General features: G+C 27.6%; 1 protein-coding gene across 3 annotated transcripts; it reads left to right on the top strand.

Annotated features, from left to right (window-relative positions):
- LOC130671293 (neprilysin-2-like) lies at window positions 1-26,117 on the top strand. Of its 3 annotated transcripts, none has more exons than XM_057475094.1 (10): window positions 1-256; window positions 16,742-16,887; window positions 20,236-20,271; window positions 20,829-21,074; window positions 21,144-21,355; window positions 21,906-22,082; window positions 22,167-22,661; window positions 22,740-23,034; window positions 24,469-24,719; window positions 24,808-26,117. In XM_057475094.1, exons 1-10 carry the CDS (start codon window positions 225-227, stop codon window positions 25,144-25,146), a joined length of 2,229 nt encoding a protein of 742 aa, XP_057331077.1. In that variant the 5' UTR covers window positions 1-224; the 3' UTR covers window positions 25,147-26,117. The 3 variants fall into 3 exon arrangements, with proteins under 3 accessions (XP_057331077.1, XP_057331076.1, XP_057331075.1); XM_057475093.1 differs by having other exon boundaries at window positions 20,230-20,271; XM_057475092.1 differs by having other exon boundaries at window positions 20,143-20,271.

Raw genomic sequence — 26,117 nt, 5'->3', positions numbered from 1 at the left:
GCGCGCTCATTCAGTCCATCAGTTGCATTCCAATCCAATTCATCCGTATCAACAGTATCTTTTTAGTTTGATTGGTTTAAATAAATAACAGGAAGACGGAAAATCAAATAAATTTTTTTTTTCATACATGACATTCAGGTCACAAAGCGCGCGAATTATCACGTGTACTAACAGTGTTATGTGTTGGTGAAATTAATGATATTGTGAAGATAATAATCAACAAAATGACAAATAGTATGAAGCAAACTGTTATTAAGTAAGTTTATTACCGAAATAATTTTTAAAAAAATTTCATTAAATAATTGTTGACAAATAAATTAACTGTATTGTTTACTGACATTGTTTGGGATTTCAACGCATGAGTGAGTTAATGATATAATATAAATACGTTACATTCCAAGCATTGAAATTACGTACTGTATGAAATGATACATATGTGAAATTATAATTCAAAATAGTGTTGTTTTGATCATAATAAAGTGATCTTTAATTCAATTATTTTAAACCTCGATCTGAACTCACGAACTAGGCACTACTTTATTTCATAAACTAGATTGATTTAATATTCTTATATAAATCGTTAGTTAGATTCTTTGTAACTGAAATAATTTCATAATTTTTTGTAAAAGTTGTTGCGAAACTTTTGCTAATTGATTATTCTTAATTAATACATAACAAGTCATCATTTGTCATACATTTGTAATTTATACTCCATAAGGACAAACTGAAAATTTTATATTTTAAATAATAGTTTGATTCATTTAATAATTATAAAAAAATTAACGAAACAATTAAGTATAAAATTATTGTTGAGGAAGTTGTTGTTTATATTCTAGAAAATATAAATTATTTGTTGGATTCATTTCTTTTATGATTATAACAAACTGTAAGCTTTCGAATTAATTTATTATAATTATGATGAATATTATTAACAGGAAAAACTGCCCATTTATTTATCAAAAGTTATCATCAAAACGTGTTAAAATGCGATTTTGTATAGTAAATAAATATACGTAACTATCAATCAATTTCAGATAGTCAGTAACTCATGATGCAACTTTGTCCTTCACATCATACTTAAAAAAAAAATGTAATTTACGACAACTTACATGATTTTTGCGCTATTCTAAGGAAAATACAATTTTGTTGGCTTTAGTTGCAATAATTTAGAATATCATTGAATATCAAATGCTTCACAAAAAAAGCATTTCTTGCTGCAAGAAATTTTTTGCATTATAAATTGAAGACAAAAAGGTTTTTGGGCGAAAGAAAATTTCTCGCCGTAAAAAATTCATTGGTTTTAATTAATAATGAAAAAAAAAAATCTTGAGATCCTTTTTTACTGCGTCGTATTGTTTTTTACACTGAGAGAAAAAATGACAAAAAAAAAAAAAATACTTTCTTGATCTAAGAATTTGATTAATAAAAACTTTGTAACATAGTAAGTTTTTGATTGAAGAAATTACAATCTAGTAGAATTATTTAGAAAAGAAAGTTTGCTTACAACAAAATAAAATATTTAGAAAAAATAAACGAATTTTTTTTATCAAAACTTATTTAATTGAAACCAATAAAAAACATGTAGATGCAGAAAAAATTACCGCAAACATTCAAAAATTTTATAACGGAATTTTTCCATTTTTTTCTTAGTTTTTAACTTTGTATTAAAAGTGAATTTAAAAAAAATCATTACAAAAAAGATTGTAATTTCTTCAGACAAAAAAGAGTTTTATTACAAAGTAGATATTAACTAATTTTGAATCAAAAGTGGGTTTTTTTAACAAAAGTAATTTTTTCTCTCAGTGTATTTATTTGAAGTTTTTAGATATTTTAATTTTTTTGTAATTATTATTGGAGTAATTTAATTTGTTGTCAGAAACTGATCTTACGTAGATGATAATAACAAGAGACATAAACAAAAAAAAATATAACTAATTGTCAGATTGACATGTCTATAATTAGACTATAAATATCTTTTTGCAGTATGAAATCTAACATAAATATTTTTTTTTCTATTGGTTTCAACTAGAATTCATTTCCAATAACTTTTGTTTCATAAGACAAAAAAACATTTGCCGTAAAAAAAATCACCTCATAACATTTTATCACCTTATTATATATAAATTTTAGAACAAAAGTGATAAAAACTAATGAATGGATTTAATAACACATAAATTAGATATTTTTCATATGAAAATAATATTTATCTAAGAATACAATGTCGTACTTTTGAAACTTATAATTTTTTTTTATTATATTTATGTGCTTTAATAAACAAAAATTTATCGAAATAAAGAAAAATAGCGTCTTTAGCAATAAGCCAATACTTTTAACGTTACCAAGATGATAAAGAGAAAAATATTTGTCCAATAATCAAACTGTGGCGGAGATAAAATTATCTCTATATCCTAACAGTGAAAGTAGTTTTATTTTCATCTAAAAAAAAAAACAAAGTATCTGAGTAATAGTTGACAGTGCAAGGTTTATGAGCAAGGGACTTTTACAAATCTTGATAACTACAAAAGGCTGACATGAAAATCCACTAAAATGTTTGGCTTTGTCTCCCCTTCTATTCGTAAAATACTAACATTGGGATTAGACTGTTGCTGACCTAGTCTTCTTCTTCTATATTTTTTTTTTTTTTTTTTAAGAAATAGTGCGACTCCTGACTTTATCTTCTTCCTTATTATGAAAGAACTTCGATTTTTCTTGTAATAAGGAAGTGAAAGAAACTCGATTGATTTTTTTTATTTTTTCACGGCCAAGAATAAATGAATTTTTTAGTCGGGAACACTATTTTTCTTTTCTTTTTTTTTTTTTTTTAATGAAATTATTATCAACATATTGAAGAAAAAATCATTTCTTTCAATTCGAGGATTTAAAACGTCAATTACCAATTAAATTCATATAGGGAAAGACTACATAAAAACTCGTGAGCAATAAGCGATAGTATCGATAAAAGTAATCTGTTATATTTTATTGCACATTCTACATGTAAGTGTCGCCCATGTTTAAGATTGCAATGCTTATATTTTTTTAATACAATAGTACTGTTATATTCATTGCGCCTATTAATATCTTATTGCTCTAAAAATTTTGATTGATGAAAAATAATAAATTTGATTTTTACCCTTAAAAAAATATATGAAATCAATATTACAATTTGTTTATTTTAATTAATTGATGAATTTTTAAATTTGAAATCCTTTTTACATTTTAAATCTGATCTGATTTTTTAGTCATTTGATGAAATAAAGTTTAAATAACTGGATGTAAAATTATGAAAATATTCGTAGGATTATTAATTCTTAAACTATATGTACTACATAAATGTATATGTCGAATATTAAGATAAGCGCGAAAAATCGATTTTTTAAATATGTATTAGGGTGCTTAAAAAAAAAAAAATTTTTTTTTTCTGCTCGGAAACAGGTTCATAAGTTTTTTTTAGATATTAAAATACGCCAGTGAAAATTAGAGCTCTTAATATTAACATTATGTGGTTCAACATTACACTTTTCTATTTTCCATAAAAATGTGGAGAAAATTTTTTTTGCGTCTTCTGATTTTCATAACTAGCTAACAATGCGTCGTAGAGAAAATCTACAGACACGTATTGATACGAATTGAATGCTTTACACAAAAAGTCTCTTGTTATTTTTTGATAAATCCATTGGTTCAAAAGTTATTTGAGCTTGAAGTCGAATTTATATTAAATTTTGAGATCTTCCCGGGTCAAAAATAAAACTTGATTCAGGTTCACTTCACCTTATTATTTTCTTTTGAAGTTATCGATTTGCCGACGATTTTTCGATAAGATCTCGACTTTTTCGACTTAAATTAAATTTTTTTCAACGTTTTTCATCTTATTTTAACATTCGAATCTTTTGATCGTAGTTTCAACTTATTCGCCTTTACTTCGAGCACGATAGTCATTCACCTTACTTTTGACTTGCCAAATCAAGTCGAAAAAAAGTTTTTTATTCGCCTTACTTTCGCCTTAATATATAAAAATTATTTCACCTTAGTTTTGACTTTTTCGCCTTATAATTTAAGTCGAATAAGTCTAAATCAAATCAATTTCGACTTGATTTCAACTTTTTCGTCTTACATCGTGACTAAGTAAGCCAGTTAAGTCTAAACCAAGGCGAAAACTCAATGTATTTCATATCTCTGTAAAAAAAAGTCGAGTTTGTCTTATGAAAAACGGCTCCAGATTTTGACTTGGTAAATCAAGTCTAAATCAAGTTCTATTTTTGACCCGGGTTTTCACTTTTCCGGTGAAACTATCAGACAACACAAAATATTATGCGACCTTTTTTGTAGATAATTTTATTCCCTACAAATTATTTTGAATAAAGTTTTTTTCGAATTTCGCATTGTTTTCTAGTTATTTTCATTCTAATGTCAAGCTCATAAAAAAAATAGTCTTCTGATCGATTTTAAAAGCTTAATCGTAAATGAAAATGCATTAGCATACTTATAAGTCTTATTTATTAAATTAAAAACTCAACAAAAATGTTATTCAAAATTTCGTACTTGATACATAGAAATACATCGAAAGTACTCACTCATACTTTCTCTGCTTATAAATTTAAAAGAATTTTTAAATTTAATTTGACGAATCTAATCGTTATTAATGTTCCATGTTATAAAAGAACATAAAATTACTCTATTATCCGTGACTTATTCTCAATAACAATTTAATTATCATAGAATCTAGCACAACTGTAAGGTCTATTTTTTTGAATACAATAGAAAATGGACTATATGTTAGAACATAAGAAAACAAATCATTTATTCATTGAAAAAATCCACGTAAATTGAGTGTCATGTGTAGCTGTTGAAACTAAACAAAAAAATTACACAGAAAAAAAGAATTTCTTCGCGGAAAAAAAAATTTACACTATGAAATAAAAACAAAAATTTTCTTAGGACCAAAAAGATTTCTTGTGCCAAGAAAATTTTTGTTTTTAATTCACAATGGAAAAAATTTCTTAGGGCAAGTAAAAATTTTCTTGAGGTGAGTGGAAATTTTTTGCGCCAAGATATCCTTTATACTGTGTACTGTTTAGGCATTTCTGTTACTGTATAGAATTTTATCGGTTATCAATTAATTATATAATTTTTAAACACGAAAAGAACCAAGATAGCAAAGATTAAAAAATAAATTAAACTTCAAACGATCTGTAATGCGACGAAAAAAAAATAATAAATAATGAGTCATAATACTAACAGTATAATTTTATTTTTTTAGTGACGATAAAACCCCACAGTATAATGTCATTAATAGGGCTGCACAAATTATACAATCTAATATAACTGCATTATTTACATTAACGAATATAAATATTTTTTTTATTTAAATAAAGTTTAACCTTGAAGCTATGCACTGTAATTTATCAGAAATGAAAATGTTATTATTTCACAAAATTATGAAGTTAATCGGATAGTAGTATATTTTTATATTTTATAATGTTGAACTTCAGGTAAAGAAAATTATAAAATTCACGTACGGAATAATCAAATTTATCTGCTTTGAATCATAAATATAATTCTTTATGTTTATCATTCATACAGGAGTATTTTATTTAAATAGCCTATGATTTTTAAATGAAGTTTTATTTTTAAATCTACACATTAAGAAAAGAAAATTTATTTCAAACATCATATTGTTATAAAAAAGAAAGAACATTATTGTCTTTATTTCTTTATGTTTAGAGGCCATTGACATATTTGCTGGCTATTTTAAGACGTAAAAACTGGTTAAAGTTTTAGCCTCATGGTTATCGAAATTTTTTTTTTTAAATATACTAGTTATAATCTTTGTACGATTATGTTATATAAGATCTTGGGGAAATTATTTTTCTATATTAGAGAAATGTGGATAAAAATCTTATAGAAACCAGGCATAATTTTTGTTAAAAGTCGTTAATTTCCCGAATCAAAATATTAGACGTAAATTGAACGTTTTGAACGTAATGAACATTTAAAATGAAGGTTCAACGTTTCTATAGTACCCGAAATGTAACTTCGTATCACGAATCTAATAAAATGTAAATGAAACCTACTAAACAAAGGTTATAAAAGTGACCTTGATTTGTTCAAATGTGACGTATGTATTTCTAAGACGTTAAAAACGTTTAATTTACGATCAAAACGTTAAAAGCGTTCAATGTACGTCTAATATTTTGACTCGGGCTGTTATAAGGACGACCTACAACCGATTGCTATCTACAATTTTTAAATAAAAAATATTTTAATTAAAACTAATTATGGGGAAATTAAAAAAAATATTCACTATTGAAAAAAATTTTTTAGAAAATGGTATATTGTATGACAAGTGATGAAATAAGATTATTTCGGATAAAAATGATATTGACTACGTGTATTTATTTAATTTTCATTTTCTATAAACTAAAAGTGCACCTTCATACCCGCTTTAAACAAGACGGGAATTTGAACTTTTCGCGCGAAATGGTAAAAACTTATTATTAATCCAGTATTTTATAAGTTCGACATTGCTTCACTACTGTTCTCTATTAAATCTTCGTATTTTCTTGATGATAATTTAGAATTTCTAAAAAAAGGATGTTATGATAATTATTTCTTTTTTCGAAAGTGGTATTCTCGAGAAATATCTACGTTATAAAATTTTCAATCACGTACTAATATTATTCTCGAAAGGATGTTCGCGTCGATGTATGGGTGAATGCAAACAAAAGTAGATAAACATTATTCAAAACGTCGACATCTGATAAAAACTCGATTTTCGAAAATTGGACTGGTACCAATAATTTACCTTTTTTGGAAAAAATTCACTTTTTATAGCGGGTAGGTAAAAATTTAAAATAATAATTAGAATCATTAGTTTTATTCGAACTTAAGTATGGAGTAATCCATTCATTTTAATCCTATTTTTTATAGAAAAAAATTCAAAATATAACCAAAGATTAATTGCAACATACTGTTAATTTAATAAACATTCGAATTTTAAACAAAAGTTAAAAACTTCATTTTTCATAACATATTTCAAGAATATAATCTACTAATGTTGTATTCTATTCGGTTCTTTATTTATGACTATTGTCACTTGTGTTTAAAAAAATTTTCGTGCATAAAACGAAGTGTATATAAACATTTAGTATGGAAACAAAATAGTAGAAGCACAATTGAACTGCAGTACTTTAACTGGGTGAGTAGCATAGTGGTAAAGCGTAAGACTCGCGCGTATTAGGTCGCTAGGCTCGAATCCTTCGTAAATTATAATGAGGATATTTTATTTTCAGCAAGAAGACAATCGTGTATGTATGATTAAATAAAAATTAATATGTTAATGCAGTGTAAAATAACTATCCCAATACTTCACTTTAATTTAAAGTAAAAAAAAAAATAGTATATTATACACCAAGGAAGTAAAGTAGGATATTCTAACTCTATTGCAAAATTATCTACCCGAACCGTAGGCGAGAGTAGCTAACACGCGGCTTGAAACGTCCTATACCTTCTTCTGCGGTGTGTATACTATTTCTCACCAGATCTGCACCTGAAAGTTTAAATTTTTGCCTCTGTTTACGGGAAGACTGGTGCATGCCCCAATTTGTATCATTTTTTTTCTCATAAAAGGAAAAAACGACTTTCTTCCCTATAGACCGAGCAGGCATTTAAACTTTCGGTGCATGTATAGTGAAAAATTATTTTGTGAATTAATTTTGTTGAAATAATCAAAGGCACTATACCAACATAGTACTTGAAACCATAAATTTATAATAGTGGTTGCTGCAATTATATTGTGGCGATAATTTGATCTCGTTGGGCTTACTGGCTATAAAAGTATAATTATCGTAATAATTTACTTCTGATCATGGTGATTTAAAAGTAGTTTAATTTACTAATAAATAGTCATCTCAACTGCACTTTTCTGTTACGGATAACGATATCATATCAATTAATGAATCTGTAGTCGATAGTGGAGGTCTTATTTAAGTGTTGTTTAGAGATTCAGAAAATCCGTTTTTTCTTTCAGTATGCTTGAAAAGAAGAAATCCGAGAAAAATGTATGAAAAACCTCACAAATATTTAACAATCTTATCTGGACTTTGAACGTGATGAATAATAAATTGTTATTGAAAAACGGAATAATCTTTACTCTGAACTGCAAAGTACTTATTTTATGACTGTTGATTCAAATAATAATAAATACTATGTACCCACCTATAAAATATATTTTTCCGTATATAGTATAGTTGATAACTTCCTGTCAAGCATATAATATTAATGCATTATTTTGTAATCAATATTTTTTTCAAACAAAACGAGTTGAAAATTAAAACACAGTCTGATGCAATAGATTATGTTTATTTTTACTTCTTTACAAATAAAAAAAAATGTTATAGAAAATAAATAAGTTGATTTACATGATTTTTTAAAAATTATAACAGACTACTGAAATTATTTCCGGAAGACCTTGATTACCTCTACTTATTGCAATATCACGATATCAAACAAGTTACTAATAATTTTATTTAATCATTGAACTTTTCGCAACACGAATTGGTTTGCATGGATTTAATTTACGTGATTTATAATTGTAAATAATTAGTTTTTTACTATTAATTATTATTTATTGATTATTATATAATTAAATCTATACAGATAAATAGTCTAAAATGTAATCATCATATTTTATACAAACAGATTCTCAGAATTACCGGTTTCTTAGTATTTGTAATATCCAGTTAAAGCCGTAAACGAGAATAATCTACACTAATTCGACACAATTCGATAATTGGGTTGAAAATGAATATAAAATACATAATCTTCATTGCACAAGCTTATGAAGTAGTTTTTGAAAATATACAACTCACTGCATTAACATCTAATCGTATATATATATATATATATACTTATATGTACGTACGAACTTTTTCAGTCAATTTTTTACTTCTACAAATTTTCTAATTTTGGCAAGAAATCAGTATTATCCCGAGTCGAAATATTAGACGTAAGTTGAACGTTCTTAACATATTAAACGTAAATTGAACGTTCTTGACGTTTTAAACTTGAATTGAACGTTTTTAACGTTTTGAAAGTAAATTGAACGATTTTTTTGTATTTTGGTTCGTAAAAAATATGGTAATTTCATGAGTTATGATTTCAGTTTATAATGATAACATTAATTAATTTATTTCAATATTTGTAATCACAATTACCATAACCTTGATATCATAATATATGAAAAGATATAATAGTAATAGATAGAAGTATGAAACTGAAAAAATTTTTTTTTCAAAATATAAATTTTTTATTAAAAATCCAGAACGGCGGACGACAAAATGTTAGGGAATTGGCGTTATTATAATCCAGGAGTACAAAATCGATAAAAAAAATTTTTTGGTATGCTTATGTTTTCTTATTGTAAGTCTAAATAGGTTTTAGTTACGTTTTCGATTTATGATACTCCAATCTACGTTTTGAATAAGTTAAAAGCTGTCAAATTGAGTTTTTAATGTCCAAAACGTTCAATTGACGTTCGAAACATTAAAAACGTTCAATTTACATTTAAAACGTTAAGAACGTTCAATTTACGTCTAATATTTTGACTTGGGTATGCTTATCGAATTTTGTTATATTTTTGGATTTCTATAATATAGTTTTAGTAAGTAGTATAATTTTTTTGTTACTGAAATCATTATACTTTAATTCAACTAAAAATTTTTACCAAATTTTAATTTTTTCTGTAAAACAATGACCTAAAAATAAAATTATAATTTTTTTCTCATAGAAAAAATATGGAATAAAATGTTAGTAAAAAAAAATATCCTATTATGTTAATAAAAATTAAATTATGTAAGTAAGTGATTAAGTAAAATCCCACTCTCTATGTACACATAAAGTAATGAGATAATAGAAGGTTGAATCTTAAAAAAAAAGACACATTATAATCATCTGAAATTCTTAAATTTCCGGAAATGAAAAATATAGCTCTTAACTCAGTAATTTTCATAAAATTTGTCTCAAATTTCATACCATCCGCAATTTAAAGAACAATTTCGTTTCTTAGATTTATCTGTAAAGATGGATTTCTTAATAGACGCTCCTTAATATGAAACGAAAAAATAAAAAAATTCTATCTCTTATGTTGTTCATTAAGTATGACAAACTGTTTAATCAAGCTACTTGACCAGTCGTAATGAATTATTGGGAACATACCGTCCTCCAGACAACTCAAATTCGCAGCACACTCTCTAAACAGCAAAAAATAATGTACATATATATGTATAGTCAGCACATCATTCAATCTATAGTTATCGACCTCGCGTGTATAATTTAATATAAGCTTGACGGAATGGTTTAACTACACCACGAGTTTTATTACTCAATTAACGAATATATCAAGATGTAGGAAATTTATTATTGCATATAGTTGTTGACTTCTATTAATAAAAATATAAATTTATTTAAATTGTTTTGCAATGTCTACAATAACATACAATCAGAATAATCAATTGTTGTTTTCTCTATATTTGCCAATTTGGTAACCACATATATAATTTTAAAAGTTAAATTTTTTTTTAGTATTACAAATCTCTTAATTTTACGTTGTGATAGGAGTCAATTTTTTATACAATTTAAATTGAATAAATAATTAGCACTGATTTATCTGACAAACCCGAGTAAAAAAAATTCGTTCCAAAAAGACTCCAAGAAAGTTCGACATGTGGAACTTCTACACTTGAGTCAGATTAAAACTTCGGGTGGAACTTTTTTAGAATTTTGGTAATTTTCATAGTGAAAAAAAAGTTTATCTAGAATTTTATATCAACGAAATTTGAGTCAAAAAAGAACGTTTTTAAAACATATTTTCACTATATTATACCCTGGTTCCGAAAAAGTTCAAAAAACCTCTAATTTGAAACTTTTTTTTTATTTTTATCAGGCTATTGGTTCCCAATGGGAAATTTTTTCGGAATCAGGGTAAAATGTAGTAAAATTGAGTTTTGAAAAATATGTTTTGAAAAAGTTCTTTTTTGACTCAAATTTCGCTCATGTAAACTATTTTTTTACTATCAAAATTACGAACGTTCTAAAAAAGTTTTAATCTGTCTCAAGTTTAAAAGTTCCACAGTTCGAACTTTTTTGGAATTTTTTTGGAACGAATTTATTTTACCCGAGAAGTATTCAATTTATTTTTCCAATATGATCATTTTACAAAGAAAGAAAAGATTTGTCATCATAGAAGTAATTATTACAATGACTCTCCGTTTTCTATATAAAATTATAATTTCTTTTATAACAGGAAGTAAAAGTATTTAATTGTAAGATAATGTGATAAAAGATAAAATCACATTTAAATTTATATATTTAAATACAAAAATTTATAAATAATATTTTAATAACATATTATTTATTTACACTGGAGAAATTTTGCTGAGATTATATTAAACCAACCATAAAAAATCAATCAAAACGCTTCAACGAATCTGATAAGATTGCCGTGGCATTGACGCGGGAAATTTAAAGTAATTTAAGATTCACATGTTTTCCTATATCAGTATAGTAATTCTAGTATTGATACTTTTGCAAAATGAAAATATTTTTCTACATAAATCTTGTTGACAAATGCGAATAGGAAACGGGTTTTTAATGGTAATTAAATAATAATCATTGTATATATAGCAATAAAAGATTAGCTGAATACATTCATTAATTAAAATCTTTCATAATTCAATAATTAACGATTTTCCAGTGCGAAAACTGTTTTTGGGCATTAAATTTAGCATTGAATCTATTTATTTTATTTTTTTTTTTATTCGGCTACTAACTTTATAATTAATGCAAAATAATATTTTATAAGATATATAGATATTATATAGTTAAATAACAATAAAAGTTTATTCGCTTGAAAATTTTTAGTAAAAAATGAATTTTTTTTAAAAATAAAATTCGCTTACGATAATAATTGATTTCTTATTATATTCAAGCTATAATCATTTTTTATAACTACTCTTTTTTTTACTACTTGTCCATTATTAAATACGACAATATTATAAGAAAATACTTATAAAATCATTAATGATTAAGATCTTATTATAACTTCATTTCGTCCCCTTTCTGGGTAAACCTCGTTATCTTTATAGGAAAAAACAATAGGCCCAAACTCGGCCGAGGCTAGGCGCAAGACTTATCAACTCTGGGGAAAGCTTGAAATCCAAGCTTGGCCCGAGTCGGTCTAAGCATCGAAATGATGACACCGAGCCAAGCTTGAGTGATAGTGTTGTGCCAAGATCGCATCTAAGTATTGGCCCAATATCGAGAGCCAGTATTGACTGTTGCTAAATAAGCACCTATACTTATTAAAAATAAATTAAAAAAAAAACAAATATTAGTAGACATTTGCGTGATGGTAACATATGGAAAGAAATTTGTACACAGAAAAATCAGGTAGATAGATGAAACTAATTGTTTTTGCATTTGCTGGGTCTCGAACCTGATCCTTCATGGCTGCTAGGCAAGTGTCTTATCCACTAGGCTGTTATACTATACATAGAAGTCAGAGGTTTTTAGGTAACATTTGTTATTTAGACTGGTAAACCAGGGCTTGTTATTTGAGTATTGGCTGAATCTTGGCCCAAGATTGACAAGCCAAGGCTCGTCAATAGAGTATTGGCTGAACTTTGCCCAAAGACTGGCAAACCCAGACTTGTCAGTTAAATGTCTGTTGAATCTTGGCCCAAGACTGGCGAACCGAGGCTCGTCACTTGAACGTTGGTCGGATCTCGGACCAACCTTTGGAGGCCGAGCCTGGGTAGCCCAGTATTGTGCCAAGACCTGTCCCATTGTCAATATTTTTTATTCCTACAAGGGATTGCTGCAAAATGATAATTTTTTCAGAAATCGGTCAAAACATCGATTGTGTTACACGTGCGTTACTGAAAATATTAAAATTCAAAAGTCTTTCGAACATTCTATTATAATTATTAAAATTTGAAGCATTTTTCACGCAATAGCAGTGTACTAAAGAACGTTTTTCATTTTTACTTATGATTGTAATTATGAAAAAAAAAAGTAGTTACAAGGTTTACCTATGAAGGGGACAACAAAGAAAAAAAAAGAACAAACCCTACAGTTTCAAGTTAAAATTTTTTCAAATATAATTGTCAGTAGTAAATTTTACATTTTAAGATGAAATTTGTTTATATGAGTTTTTAGAAAAATCCTGGAATTATTCTTTGAAACTGTAATTTTTCTAGTTTTCCTTCTATTCGAAGCGACGCATTTCTCCTGTGAAATTGTAATTTTTTTCATTTTCTTTTTTTCTGTAAAGCAAATACTGTTAACGCATTAATGAACATCGAGAATATTTAAATATGAAATAAACATTTTTTTTTATGAAAGAGAATACAAAAAATTATTAAGTATTTTTGGCCTTTATCTCTTATAAGGAAAGTATTTATGCAAGAAAAAAAAATTATATTTTTAGAAAAGGTCGCTTATACTTTTTATAAGATATAAAAATAAATTTGCATCCGTCTAATAAATTGTGAAATAAACTAAATTACGAGGTATATACTTACTTAATATTTACCGATTATGCAATCAATAATACTGTTTTGATACTACACTATTCTTTCTCTATATATAATAAAATAATTTTATGCAATTACATTCAATTTTAATTATATCAAAATAAAAAAATCATTGATTTTTATTGTACGATCTAAATGATAATTTTTAAATAAATTTTCAACAACTTAACAACTCATTAAAACTACTAACTTTCTAAATATGAGTGAGACAGAAAAAGCTAGACACCCAAGAAATCTCTCGAGGTTATGAGGTCGATATACCCGAGTTGTTGTTTCCTGTCAGACTTGTTCCATTATGTTATGCAGACTCTCGATTGCTCCGATGAGTACGCGCACTTAATACAGGCCGTTTAACTATTTATCTATTTAGTCAGCACGAGCTACAAGTATGACATGTTGTACTGTACGCACAAAAATGATTGTATAGTTAACTGAAATTGCACATTAATGATTACGTGATAAGAAATTAAAAAAGAAAATTCATTTTTCGTGGCTTGTAATATTTTTAATTTTTATTTAAAAATGTCGGATTTACTCTATATATGTATACACTGTAAAAAGTTTTTGGTGTGAAAATGGTCCTCGAGGACTTTACACGGTGTCCTTTTGGTGTGAATTGACAATGTGAAATTTTTTCGGTGTTATATATACTTATTTTCACTTCATTATGCTGCGTCCATTAAAATTGAAAAATCAAAAATTAGGGGCAAAGTGGGCCCTCCAAAAAATTTCGGATTTGATATTTTTGATTCTTTACACTTGTGATATTTGCAAATAACTATAAAACAATTGTATTTTAATAATATAAAAGTCATTTTAATAGTCTGCTGCGATATAAGTTTATAACGTAATTTTCTTTAACTTTCTTAATAAATTATATTTAATGAAAAGTTTTGGTGGTCTATTTTAGCCCTAATTATATATAAGAAATTTCGATAAGCTTATTATCCGTCCGAATTTATTGGCGTATAGAAAATTTTGAGGGGCCCAATTTGCCCCTAGGGGCCCACTTTGGCCCCTCATCCCCTACTTTAAAAATTAGTTTTTGAAATTATAAAAAATAAATATATTATGCTGTCATTGTATTTTTGAAGACATTATGGAAATAACATTTAATTATTTCACATGTACCAACATTAAATGAATGATAAGAAGATAAATTAATATTTCTTCAATTATTAAAAATTTATTAAGTGTAATAAATATTATAGAAGTTAAATCATCGAAATAATGAAAAAAAAAAAAAACCAAAATGATTTTGACTTGTTTACGATATATTTTGCAAGATTTAACTCTCTCAAATGGTTATTCTATTCTAGAAAAAAATTATTAAGAGGTAAATAAAATAAATTTTTAGCATAAATTAATTTAGATGTTTTTCGAGTTCTTTGGAAAAAAATTCTTAAAAAAAAAAATTTATTATGTTTAAAAATATATGTTATTTTATTTTGTATTTCGTAAGCGATTTATCCTTCAATCGATTGCCATGAGATTTATTAAAATCAGTTGACTCGTTCAGAAGATATGAATAAAATTAAAAAAATTAGATAATAAAAATAATTTCCGTCACATCTTACATTTCTCAAAGGAATTAAATCACCCGAATACACATTGCAGCAATCAAAGCGGTTCATTAAAATTTTAAATCTTCTTAACGTTGGATCACAGTGAAATCAGGAATTTACGAATTTTATTAAAAAAAATTTCTTTTAATTATGCTTTTGACTAATATATAAATTATCTACAAGTATGATTAATCCTAAAAACTAATCAGTTTTAAGTCTTAATGAAGCTTTTAGATGAGCGCAAGAATGATTTGAAGGGGTTGGTCCATCTGAGATTTCATACAACGAAATTTTGTTTATGTTTATATAGAGACGAAACATACAGACGCTTACTCTAACGTATGCTCCGAAATGGTCTGAAACCGTTTCTTAGATATTACGAAAAATAACAACGTCATAAATTTCAGCACTAAGAATGGGACTAAAACAAATAAAATATCTTTTTTTTTATTTTCATGCCAAAAAAAAATATAATTTGTTACTTTTATTAAAAAAATTAAGAAAATCCCCGTCGAAATTTAAGACGTATCTCAAGCGTCTCAGGCGTTTAAAACGTATTTCAGGCGTCTTAGGCGTTTGAAGCGTATATTGAGCGTCTCAGACGTTGTAAGCGTGATTAAAGCGTTTCAGCTCAAAAACGTAAGTGCAATTTCGAGCGCTTAAATATGCAATAAGCGGGAAGTTGCAGGGTGGCCTTTAGGGTCAACCGTTTTCCTAATTTCTTTTCGAGTGGTCCATTATGCCCCATATATCACATATTGGCCCGAAATATCATAGAAATATCATAGAGGTCATAACTTGACGGAAAATAGAAAAAAACATTTTTACTTAATACCCAGTACATGACCTTTTTAATTTTAATCGGAATTAAGAAATTATTGAAAAGTTTTAAACACGCTCTTAACGCCTGAGACGTCTTGAACGCGCTTTCAACGCCTGAGACTCTTAATTTACGTTTTAAACGCCTGAGACGCTTGAGATACGTTTTAAGTTTCAACTCGGGAGGTGAAAAAAACTGCTGTCCTTAAATTATCAGTAAGGATTTTATTTTATGAACCCATTGCTTACAGACATTTGCATTGAATCCATATGATTCTTTTAATTCATAATAAAAGCTGCTCACGAAAAAGTAAAGATATCATTGATGTTCTTTCTTCTTTTTGACATTTTCTTCTTCAATTATCAAGGACAAATTCTCTAAAAAATTTTGTTTTAAAATTTATGAGTTTGTAAGAAAATCAACTGTATCAGTTGATATTAATTGTATTGTACGATCACATACAAGGTAGAATTACTTTTTTTAGTCACTGTAGGGCCAGTTTTGGGCATTTCCAAAATTCAAATTAAATCATTCGTAAAATCCGCAATCAAATAATTAATTATTCAAATGTTCAAAGACACTTTTATTACATTATTATAATGCAAGTTTATTTCATACTTTATCATTAATTAAAATAAAGTGTTAAATGTCCAAAAATAGTGCAATGGCCACAAATGGCACTTCTACCCTATTACTGATTAAATCAGTGAAACATCAACAATAAAAATTTACGAAAATAAAAGTAACATGCATTATATAATTTCTAGAAACCCGACATGGTGGAAGAGACGATCAGCTTTGGAACGAGGACTGACGATAATTGCAGTTTGCGGAGTCCTTTTATGTATTGCCTTGGCAATAAGTATTGGTGTAATAGTTACGAACTCGAGGTCATGCAATGGCACAGATGCAGGTGAATCTATTTCTTGAAATTATTAAGTTTTTTTTTTTTATTACTACTGCTTATTTTTTTTTGTATTTGTTGATAATAGTATCTTATACATCTTGTGAAATCGGTATTATACTTGATGTTACTAGATGTATACAATAGTTGATGTAATGAATACATGAAGAAAAACGCCGTTAAATGTCTAAAGTCAGCGCCTTGTAATCAGAGTTATAAAATAATTTACTTTTTTATTATTAAAACAGAATTATACTTTATGGAATTGAATAACTTGTTTAATACTCTGCACTTAACAAATTTAACTCAATAAAAAAAGTCAACTTTGATGTTAACTCGTATCAATTAATAGAGATATGTAAGGTTATAACATTTAGCTAACGTTGCATTGATCTACACATGCTTGTGCTGATTAATTAAATGCGCATGTGCAGTCTAGACATTTAAGTCATGTTAATCAGATAGCTAAATTCAAAGTGGTCATAAAATAAGGAGGTAATATTAGTATATTACACACCAAGGGAGGAAAGTATGAATGAAGTGGGAGTGAATTCGGAGTGATTGCGGATTTTATTTCAATCCAAATTCACTCCGTCACTCGGAGTTCCGGAGTTTAAAAAAAAATCACTTTGCATAAATAAACACAGTAAAAAACGAATCGTCAAAGTATAAAAAAAAGCGTGTGTTAAAATTCTGAGTGTTGAATTTTCAATACATTTGTGTGTAAATTTAACACACAGTGTTTATCTTGTTTGAACTTGCAATTGATTGACTTTTTAACACACAAAAATGTTACTTTATTCGAAAGTAACACATTTTATATGTTACTGTCAAATCAACACAAAATATCTTAAAAATAATGTCGACCATCACAAAAGAATGCTCGGAAAATTTTTACTTTTAACATATACGTGTGCAACTTTTTTTAACACTCACAGCATGTTAAAATAACATATAAATAAGTGCAAAACGTTCGTTTTACACACGATATGTGTTGATTTTGACGGATCCTTTTTTACTGTGAGGAGTTTGTTTTTTCAGCTGAGTAATTTCAGAGCGACATACATTTTATTTCAATCTGCATTCACTTCAATTCGGAGTTTTAACATTAAAATAAACTCCCCTTAGGAGTAAATTTCACTCCGAGGGGATAAAATAAATAAATAGTTACTCACTCTGCATTCACTCCGAATTTACTCCGCTTTCAATTCCAAAATTTTGACAGTGTACTTTCCTGCGGGGTGTGTATACTATTTTTCACCAGATCTACACCTGAAAGTTTAAATTTTTACCTCTGTTAAAAGAACGACTTTCTTCTCTCTCAACAGGGCAGAAATGTAAACTTTCAGGTGCAGGCATAGTGAAAAATTCGTTAGTTTGTGTTGAATCATGTTTGTGTTGAGTATACTCCTATAGGGAAATGCTCCATCCATTTCACTAAAATTCCATGATTTAATATAAAAAGTAATGATTTAATATATATTAAATACGACTTTTGACCATAATCACAAAGGATTGTACTTAAATATAAACTTTTATAAGGCTGACTTTAGCCAGTTAACGGCGTATTTTTCGGCATGAGTTACATAAAATAATTAAAATATTATTTTTATGAAAGTATACATGATTTTTGATATGATTTAAGGGTTGGATGGATTAGATTTAACCAAATCAATTAGTTATTAGAAAATTTGGGAAAGTGAATCAATCTTTAATAATAACAGCTTTAATTATGCCAATGCACTAGAGTTTTTAAATAAAATGTCATTACTCATTACATTTGAGTTTACTTGACTTTTGTCAATGACTGTTTCATTCTTGACGTATATTTCATACCACTTAATTTTAGTTAATAAAATATTTGCCAATTCGTTTTGGCAATAAACTTTTTGCTCTAACAGAAAAAAAATGTTATTGATTTATTAAAAGTAAAGTATTTACGCTGTAATTTAACTTTATATCCGGTATAAAAAATTACATAATTGATAATTACTTATCAGGTTTATTATATTATGTAGAATAGCGATGTTCAGATAAAAATAGTTTATGTTATCATATAATCATACATGAACATCTATTGCTAATTTGAATACAAACAATGGAAAATAAATTTGTCAAAGATATTTACAATGAGTTTTTATTATTTTACGAAAATAAAAGTTATTTTATTGCAGTTTTTAAATATTTTATTACTTTTTATGGAAATTTTACAATTATACAAAAATAAATGGATTTTTAAATTCCATTATTTTTTTTTTTTATCAAAATGAAGTTCTGTTAAAATATAAATAAAATACATATCAAATTTTACAAAACAAAAAAAAAATGGATACTTACGAAATAGACTTTTGATAATATTTAAAAATTTTATTTTTCATACATAAGATAATAAATTTTTTCTTCATTGGAGCTTTTAATGATCCAGAAGTTTACAGACTATTAACAATTTTTGAATTTTTTTTTCAACAATTTAATATGAAAAAAAAAAAAAAAAAAAAAAAAAAAAAAAAAAAAACATGCACATGTAGAAAATTAAAAGATCTTTTGGTGCAATTTTTTAAAATATTTTTTTTTATAATTTATCGTTTTTAAAGTTGGATTAGCGAGACTTTGCGCTTCGGTTTTTTACCCCCTCCCCCCATCAAGGCGCAATGTCTTAGGTATTAAATTTAGATGGTGGGGGTAAACACCGAAAATATCCGAAAAGCAAAGTCTTGCTAATCCAACTATAAAAAAATCAAAAAATTATTTGAAGTCAACTAACTTTACAATCATAATTTTTAATACAAAAATGCCTCAGCTCATTTATTGCCAATTTTTTATCAACATTGATAAAATAAATTTTCTAAATAAAAAACAAAATCAAAATTTATTTCTATAAAATAAAGAACATATTGAGAAATAAATGACTAAAGTTATAAACATAAATAAATAATAGGTTTTGTTTTTGAAATTTTAACCTGAATTTTAGTACAAAAAACTTTATTTAAATAAATTATTTATCTTTTACGTCATAGGATTTTTAAATATAAAATATACGCCAATAACAAAAATAGGTTTGAATTTTATTGAATAAAAAAAAAAGTAATAATTTTACATTATCAATGATAACGCATATCGAAATGACTGTCAAATCTGATATATTTTTTCGACTACTGAAGTTAAATTTTTTCATTTATCTTTTCACGACATTCATAATTACTAATATACATGCTACTCGCTTTGTTTGCTCTTGCACCCGAAATCGCAAATGCATGAGAGCAGCCAACGCAAAAAATGAAATGCTACCATCAACAGTCGAAGCTTTAGGACTTAATTCATCATTCCGAGCCTCACCTACTGTTGTTCAAGTTCCAGATAACATTTGCGACTCACCATCATGTGTTCATACCGGTAAGTATTATAGCTAAGGCCATTCTCAGACAATCTCTCCCTCTTTTTTTAAACATTCAATGACTTTCAATTGTAATGACCATTTTAAAATTTTGATAACTAATTAAAAAAACAGTTAAAGCATTAATTGAAAAAAGGACAACGCAGTTACAATTTCGCCGAGACAGATTTTGAAAAAAATTATTTACAGTTGACATCAATTAGGAGTGAAACGAAATTTGGGAAATAAACCAGTAAAATTTTCATGTCAAATTGTAATTCGAATTTTCAAATTTTGTGGGCTAAAATTTATTTCACAAATTTCGTTTAACTCCTAATTGATATCAACTGTGATGATTCTTTTAAAAATCTGTATCTCGGCAAAATTGTTACTGCGTTGTCTTTCTTTCAATTTATGTTTTAATTTTTTTGAAATTAATTAATAAAATTTTCATTCCACTAACAGTTTAAGGTCACTGAATATTTTTAAAAAGTGGGGGTCACTGTCTAAGAATGACCTTAATTATAAAGTTGTAATAAAAAAAAAAAATGGTCTGTAATAAAAAATAAAATTTTAGCCTCGAAGATCCTAAAAAATATGGATTCATCCGTCGACCCGTGTGATGACTTCTACAGATTTGCCTGTGGTGGTTTCCTAAAGTCAACTATCATTCCTGATGACAAAGTCAGCGTAAATACATTCAGTATTATTAGTGATCAAGTTTTAGAGCAATTGAGAATGAGCATAGAAGACCCGCGATTGATAGACATGCCTTATCCATTCAGGCTGGTAAAAACTCTCTACAAGAGTTGCATGAATAAAAGTTAGTATTTTTTTTTTTTTAAATGATTACCTTGAATTAAATTTATGGTAATGAAATTGTTACTTCCAGCTGTTATTGAAGAACAAGGACTTACTCCTTTGTTGAGTATCGTAAAAAAACTTGGAGGATGGCCGGTACTAGAAGGCGATATGTGGAAAGATGACGAATTTAACTGGATGACATCTGTCTTCAAATTCCGAGAAATGGGTTATTCAGTTGATTATTTCATAGACTTTAGCATTGGTGTCGATCTTAAAAACAGTACGAAGCGAGTTCTAGATGTGAGTTACAAAAAAACTCATATTTTTAAAAACACAATTTAAGTTAATGAAAATTAAAAAAAAATGAGTTAAAGGCCGCTTATAAAATACGTTCGCACTTTTGGAGGAGAAGGGGGTGTCGCTTACTGTGACTTGATGTGGCAAGGGGAGTCAGGGGGTATAAGGAAACGTGACGTTTGCAGCTCATCAAGCAATTTCGCAAATTTTTCTCGTTCTTTTTCAATTTTATTTTTTTGTTTCGATAAAAAATCATTTGTTTCATATTTGTTAATATATAGTTATTTCTATGTGTGTACTTCCGTCATAGTAAGGGAGAGTCTATCATTTGTGACGCAATATTTAGAGGGGGATCGCAAAAAAATGTGACGAAGGGGGAAGGGTACCTAAAAAAGTAAAATTTTGCGTGACGTATTTTATGAACGGCCCCTTAACTATTCATGAAAAAAAAAAAAAGTAATGAACTCTGTTACTTGACATAAAAATACTGTTTGCAATTTTTGGTAATAAAAAATCTCGTAAAAAAATTTTTACTACTTATTTTTTATTGCAGTTAGATCAAGCTTCGCTTGGATTATCACGAGAATACTTAAGCAAAGGATTTGATGACAAGATTGTAAAAGAATATTACCGGTACATGGTCGATATTGCAGTAATTCTCGGTGCTGAGCGAGAACGCGCTGAAGAAGAACTAATGGAGTCTCTTAAATTTGAAATGAAACTTGCCAATGTAAAACTGAATGATAAATTTAACTTAATTAATTAATGATAAAAAGTACGATGATGATATGAAAAGTTTTATTAAAAATTTTAGATATCTTTGCCGGTTGAGAAACGACGTAATGCAACTTTACTGTACAATCCGATGACAATAACAGAGTTATCAAATAAATATCCAAGTATCCCTTGGAAGGAATACTTCAACAGAATTCTCAAGCCTCATGTTCAAGTTGATGACAACGAAATAACGATCGTTAACGTTCCTAGTTTCATATCAGACTTCGAACAACTAATGAAATTAACACCAAAAAGGGTACAGGCTAATTATGTAATGTGGCGGGCCGTTGCTGCATCTGTGAGTTACTTGAATGATGAAATTCGCAAGAGACAGCTTGAATATTCTACAGCTCTGAGTGGTAGAACAGAAAGAGAACCTCGATGGAAAGAGTGTGTTGACATCGTCTCCAGTACTTTATCAATAAGCGTTGGTGCTTTGTATGTAAGGAAATATTTTAACGAGGATGCCAAGAAAAATGCCGTGGAAATGGTTTCGGACATCCGTAATCAGTTCAATAAAATATTAAAAACAGTAATTAATTCATTATTTGTCCTTCTATTTATTCATCATAATTGATAGGATATTGCTAATTTAAATAATTTATAACAGGTTGACTGGATGGATGAAGAAACGAGAAAAAGTGCTCTGGAAAAAGCTGCATCCATGACAAGCCATATCGCGTACCCTGATGAGCTTTTGAATGACGCGAAATTGGAAGAATTCTATGAAAACCTACAGCTTGATGACAATGCTTCTTATTTGAAAAATATATTGAACTTGACATTATTTGGCACAGAATACTCATTTAGCAAGTTAAGAAAACCGGTTAATAAGAGTGATTGGGTATCACACGGCCGCCCAGCTGTTGTTAATGCTTTTTATTCATCAATTGAAAACAGTATTCGTATGTATAATTAATTTATTATTCATCACATACATTATTAATAATTAATTATTTAAGAATAAATAATGAGTTGCTTACGGTAAAAAAATTGCGGAGTGAAAGCGGAGTGAATTACTTTTTATTTATTTAATTCCCTCGGAGTGAATTTCACTTTGAAGGGGAGTTTCGGAGAATATTAATTATAAAAAAAATGCTAATACATACTGAGCTTAGGGCTTTGATATTTAGACATTTATATTGAGTACGGGAATAATTACGAGCTTCCTGTCCATAAATTTATGCGAAATGATTTTGAAAAATTATAAGCAGCTGATAATAAAACTTTCGCAAATATAATTCCACTGAGTCACAAACTGTCGTATGATTTACATCAATCATACCACGAGATGACCTTTCTTATTTTAGCGAAATAACCCTAGTAACACGTGTTTGAGCAAGATTCTGGAGTGTATCATGAGCAAGAACCCTAGCTGTTGGTGTCTTTTTCTACGTGTGTGTCTTTCGCGGTTCCACCATAATATCTCCCCAGCCGAAATCTTCCCAACACAATCTCTACATACGAAATCTTATAATAATCTATGTAATTATAATGATTGATACACTTACGACTGGAATCGTGTTCAGGTTTTTTTTCACATTTTATGTGTATATCATAAATAAATAGAATGTGTTACCCATACATGCATAAAATCATGGGAAATTCCCAGCCCAAATTTGACATCATCGTCAATTGCAAGAACTTGACGTAAACTTACTGTAAAGTTAATCAAAATCCCTGAACGTCAAATTTTTGAAGTGATAGTATGGCCATCAGGGATTGGACCGATAAAAATAATTTTAGAAATTGCATCCTGGAGAGATTTTGTCCTAGGGAGATTTTGTCGTGGGGATACTTTGCCAAGGAGATTTTGTCCAGAGAGATTAAGTCGTGTTACTTCTTTCGAAAGATCTTGCAATTTAAATTTGGTCACAAGTATCTGCAGCAAGACACATAGGCAGAAAAAGACACAAGCACTTATCGATCTTGAGAGCAGACTTCTTCAAGAATCAAAAAAAAATTTTTTTATGGGGTAAAATATTCCCAAAAAAACTATGTCACTGTAAATTGAAAACATAATAATTTAAGTTTCATTATTAATATCTGAATTAATTATCTATTGAAGCGATTATGTTTCTAATTAACAGCTGTTTCTATTAAATACAAATTTATTTAAGTATTAAAATTCCGAATCGTAGTGAATGCAGATTGAAATAAAATTTCCGTCACTCCGAAATTACTCCGCTCATAAAAAATCCCGATTCTCTCCGCATGCAGAGTGATTCTTATTTTAAACTCCAAAACTCTGAGTGAGAGAGTGAATTCGGATTGAAATAAAATCCATATTCACTCCCGTTTTTTTGCAGTGTATTGAGTTTCTTATTTATTTTGTGTAGAATTCCCGGCTGGGATTCTCCAAGGTGCTTTCTTTAGTAATGACCGTCCAAGATACATGAATTATGGTGCTATTGGATTCGTAATTGGTCATGAAATCACTCACGGCTTTGATGATCAAGGAAGGCAGTTCGATAAAGATGGAAATCTAGTCGATTGGTGGGCACCGTCAACCAAAGAAAAATACTTAGAGAAGGCTGAATGTATAATTAATCAGTACGGCAATTATACCGTAAAAGAAGTTGGAAAGAACGTGAGAAAATAAATAATTCACTTTAGTATAAAAATTACGTCTATTATAATGATTGTTGTTTATTTTATGATATTTTTTTTTTTGTTAGCTGAATGGTATTAATACTCAAGGTGAAAATATTGCTGACAATGGAGGTATAAAGGAAGCATATTTGGCGTATAAAGATTGGGCTGATCGACACAAACCAGAACCAACACTTCCTGGACTTTCTTTTACGCCGAGACAAATGTTTTGGATCAGTGCTGCTAACACCTGGTGCTCTGTATATCGACCTGAAGCATTAAAACTACGTATTACGACTGGATTCCACAGTCCAGGTGAATTCCGTATTCTTGGACCACTTTCGAATATGCCGGAATTCGCTGAAGATTTCCAATGCCCCTTAGAATCAAGGATGAATCCTAAACACAAGTGTGCCGTGTGGTAATATTTTTAATCAGAAAAAATTCATTTATTTTTTCACCATATAGATTTTTGTTGTTATATTAAGATTATAGTGACTGTTAAATATACGAAATAATTAATTATCATCACTATATTTAAAAAAAAAGGTTTTGATAAAAATATTTAAAATATTTGCAGAGTTTACAATAATTTTTTTTTTTTATAATATTTTAGTATGCAAATATTTTTATGCTGTCAGAATTTTTAATGTAAAAAAAAAACAAAAAAAATTTCGATGTATAAAACTCTTATTTTTAGATTTTTCAAAATGTACATGAAAATTTTATACACTGAGGATAAATGCATGGTTTTATATTGCTCAGTAACCAGTGATTTTTTTTTTTTTTTTTTATGAAAATTTCAGGTAAACGTCATCTGTTATTATTGATAATACTTCTATGAATAATAAATGTAGAGTATCAAATTCGAAATGATAAATTTCAAGCACGTCTTCCGACTAAACCTCACCAGGAAAAAAATAAACTTTAGTAGATATACTTTTTTTGATATCATATAATTTTTATAGTACAAAATATAACTCAAAATTAAAAATATTTAATCCCTTTGAATAAATATTTATTATTCGGAAAAAAATGCGAATTTGCTTATTTTATAATAGACATTTAAAAAGTGTAGTGATAAAAAATTAGTTTTTGTATGAATACAATCTTTTCATTCTATAAAAACTATTAAATATTTAAATATATTTATACAAAAACTTTAAAATCATTATCTTTGCGATGAATTTATTTAATTCATGTTTATAAAATTTGTCATCTCGGATCTCAAAACTCAACTAAAGTCACAATACAAAAGATACTTTATATTTATTATGACGATTGCGATAAAAATGTTGAAATTTTTATAAAATTTAGGATTAAGTTACCGAAAATTATGAAAAATAAATAATTATAATGTTATTAATTAGTAATGAATAAATATTAATTGTTTAAA

The sequence above is a fragment of the Microplitis mediator genome, chromosome 7, assembly GCF_029852145.1.
Source record: "Microplitis mediator isolate UGA2020A chromosome 7, iyMicMedi2.1, whole genome shotgun sequence".
In the NCBI taxonomy this organism is placed as follows: Eukaryota; Metazoa; Arthropoda; class Insecta; order Hymenoptera; family Braconidae; genus Microplitis; species Microplitis mediator.
The sequence above is the reverse complement of the archived record's forward strand: the minus strand, read 5'-3'. Positions and strand labels throughout refer to the sequence as shown.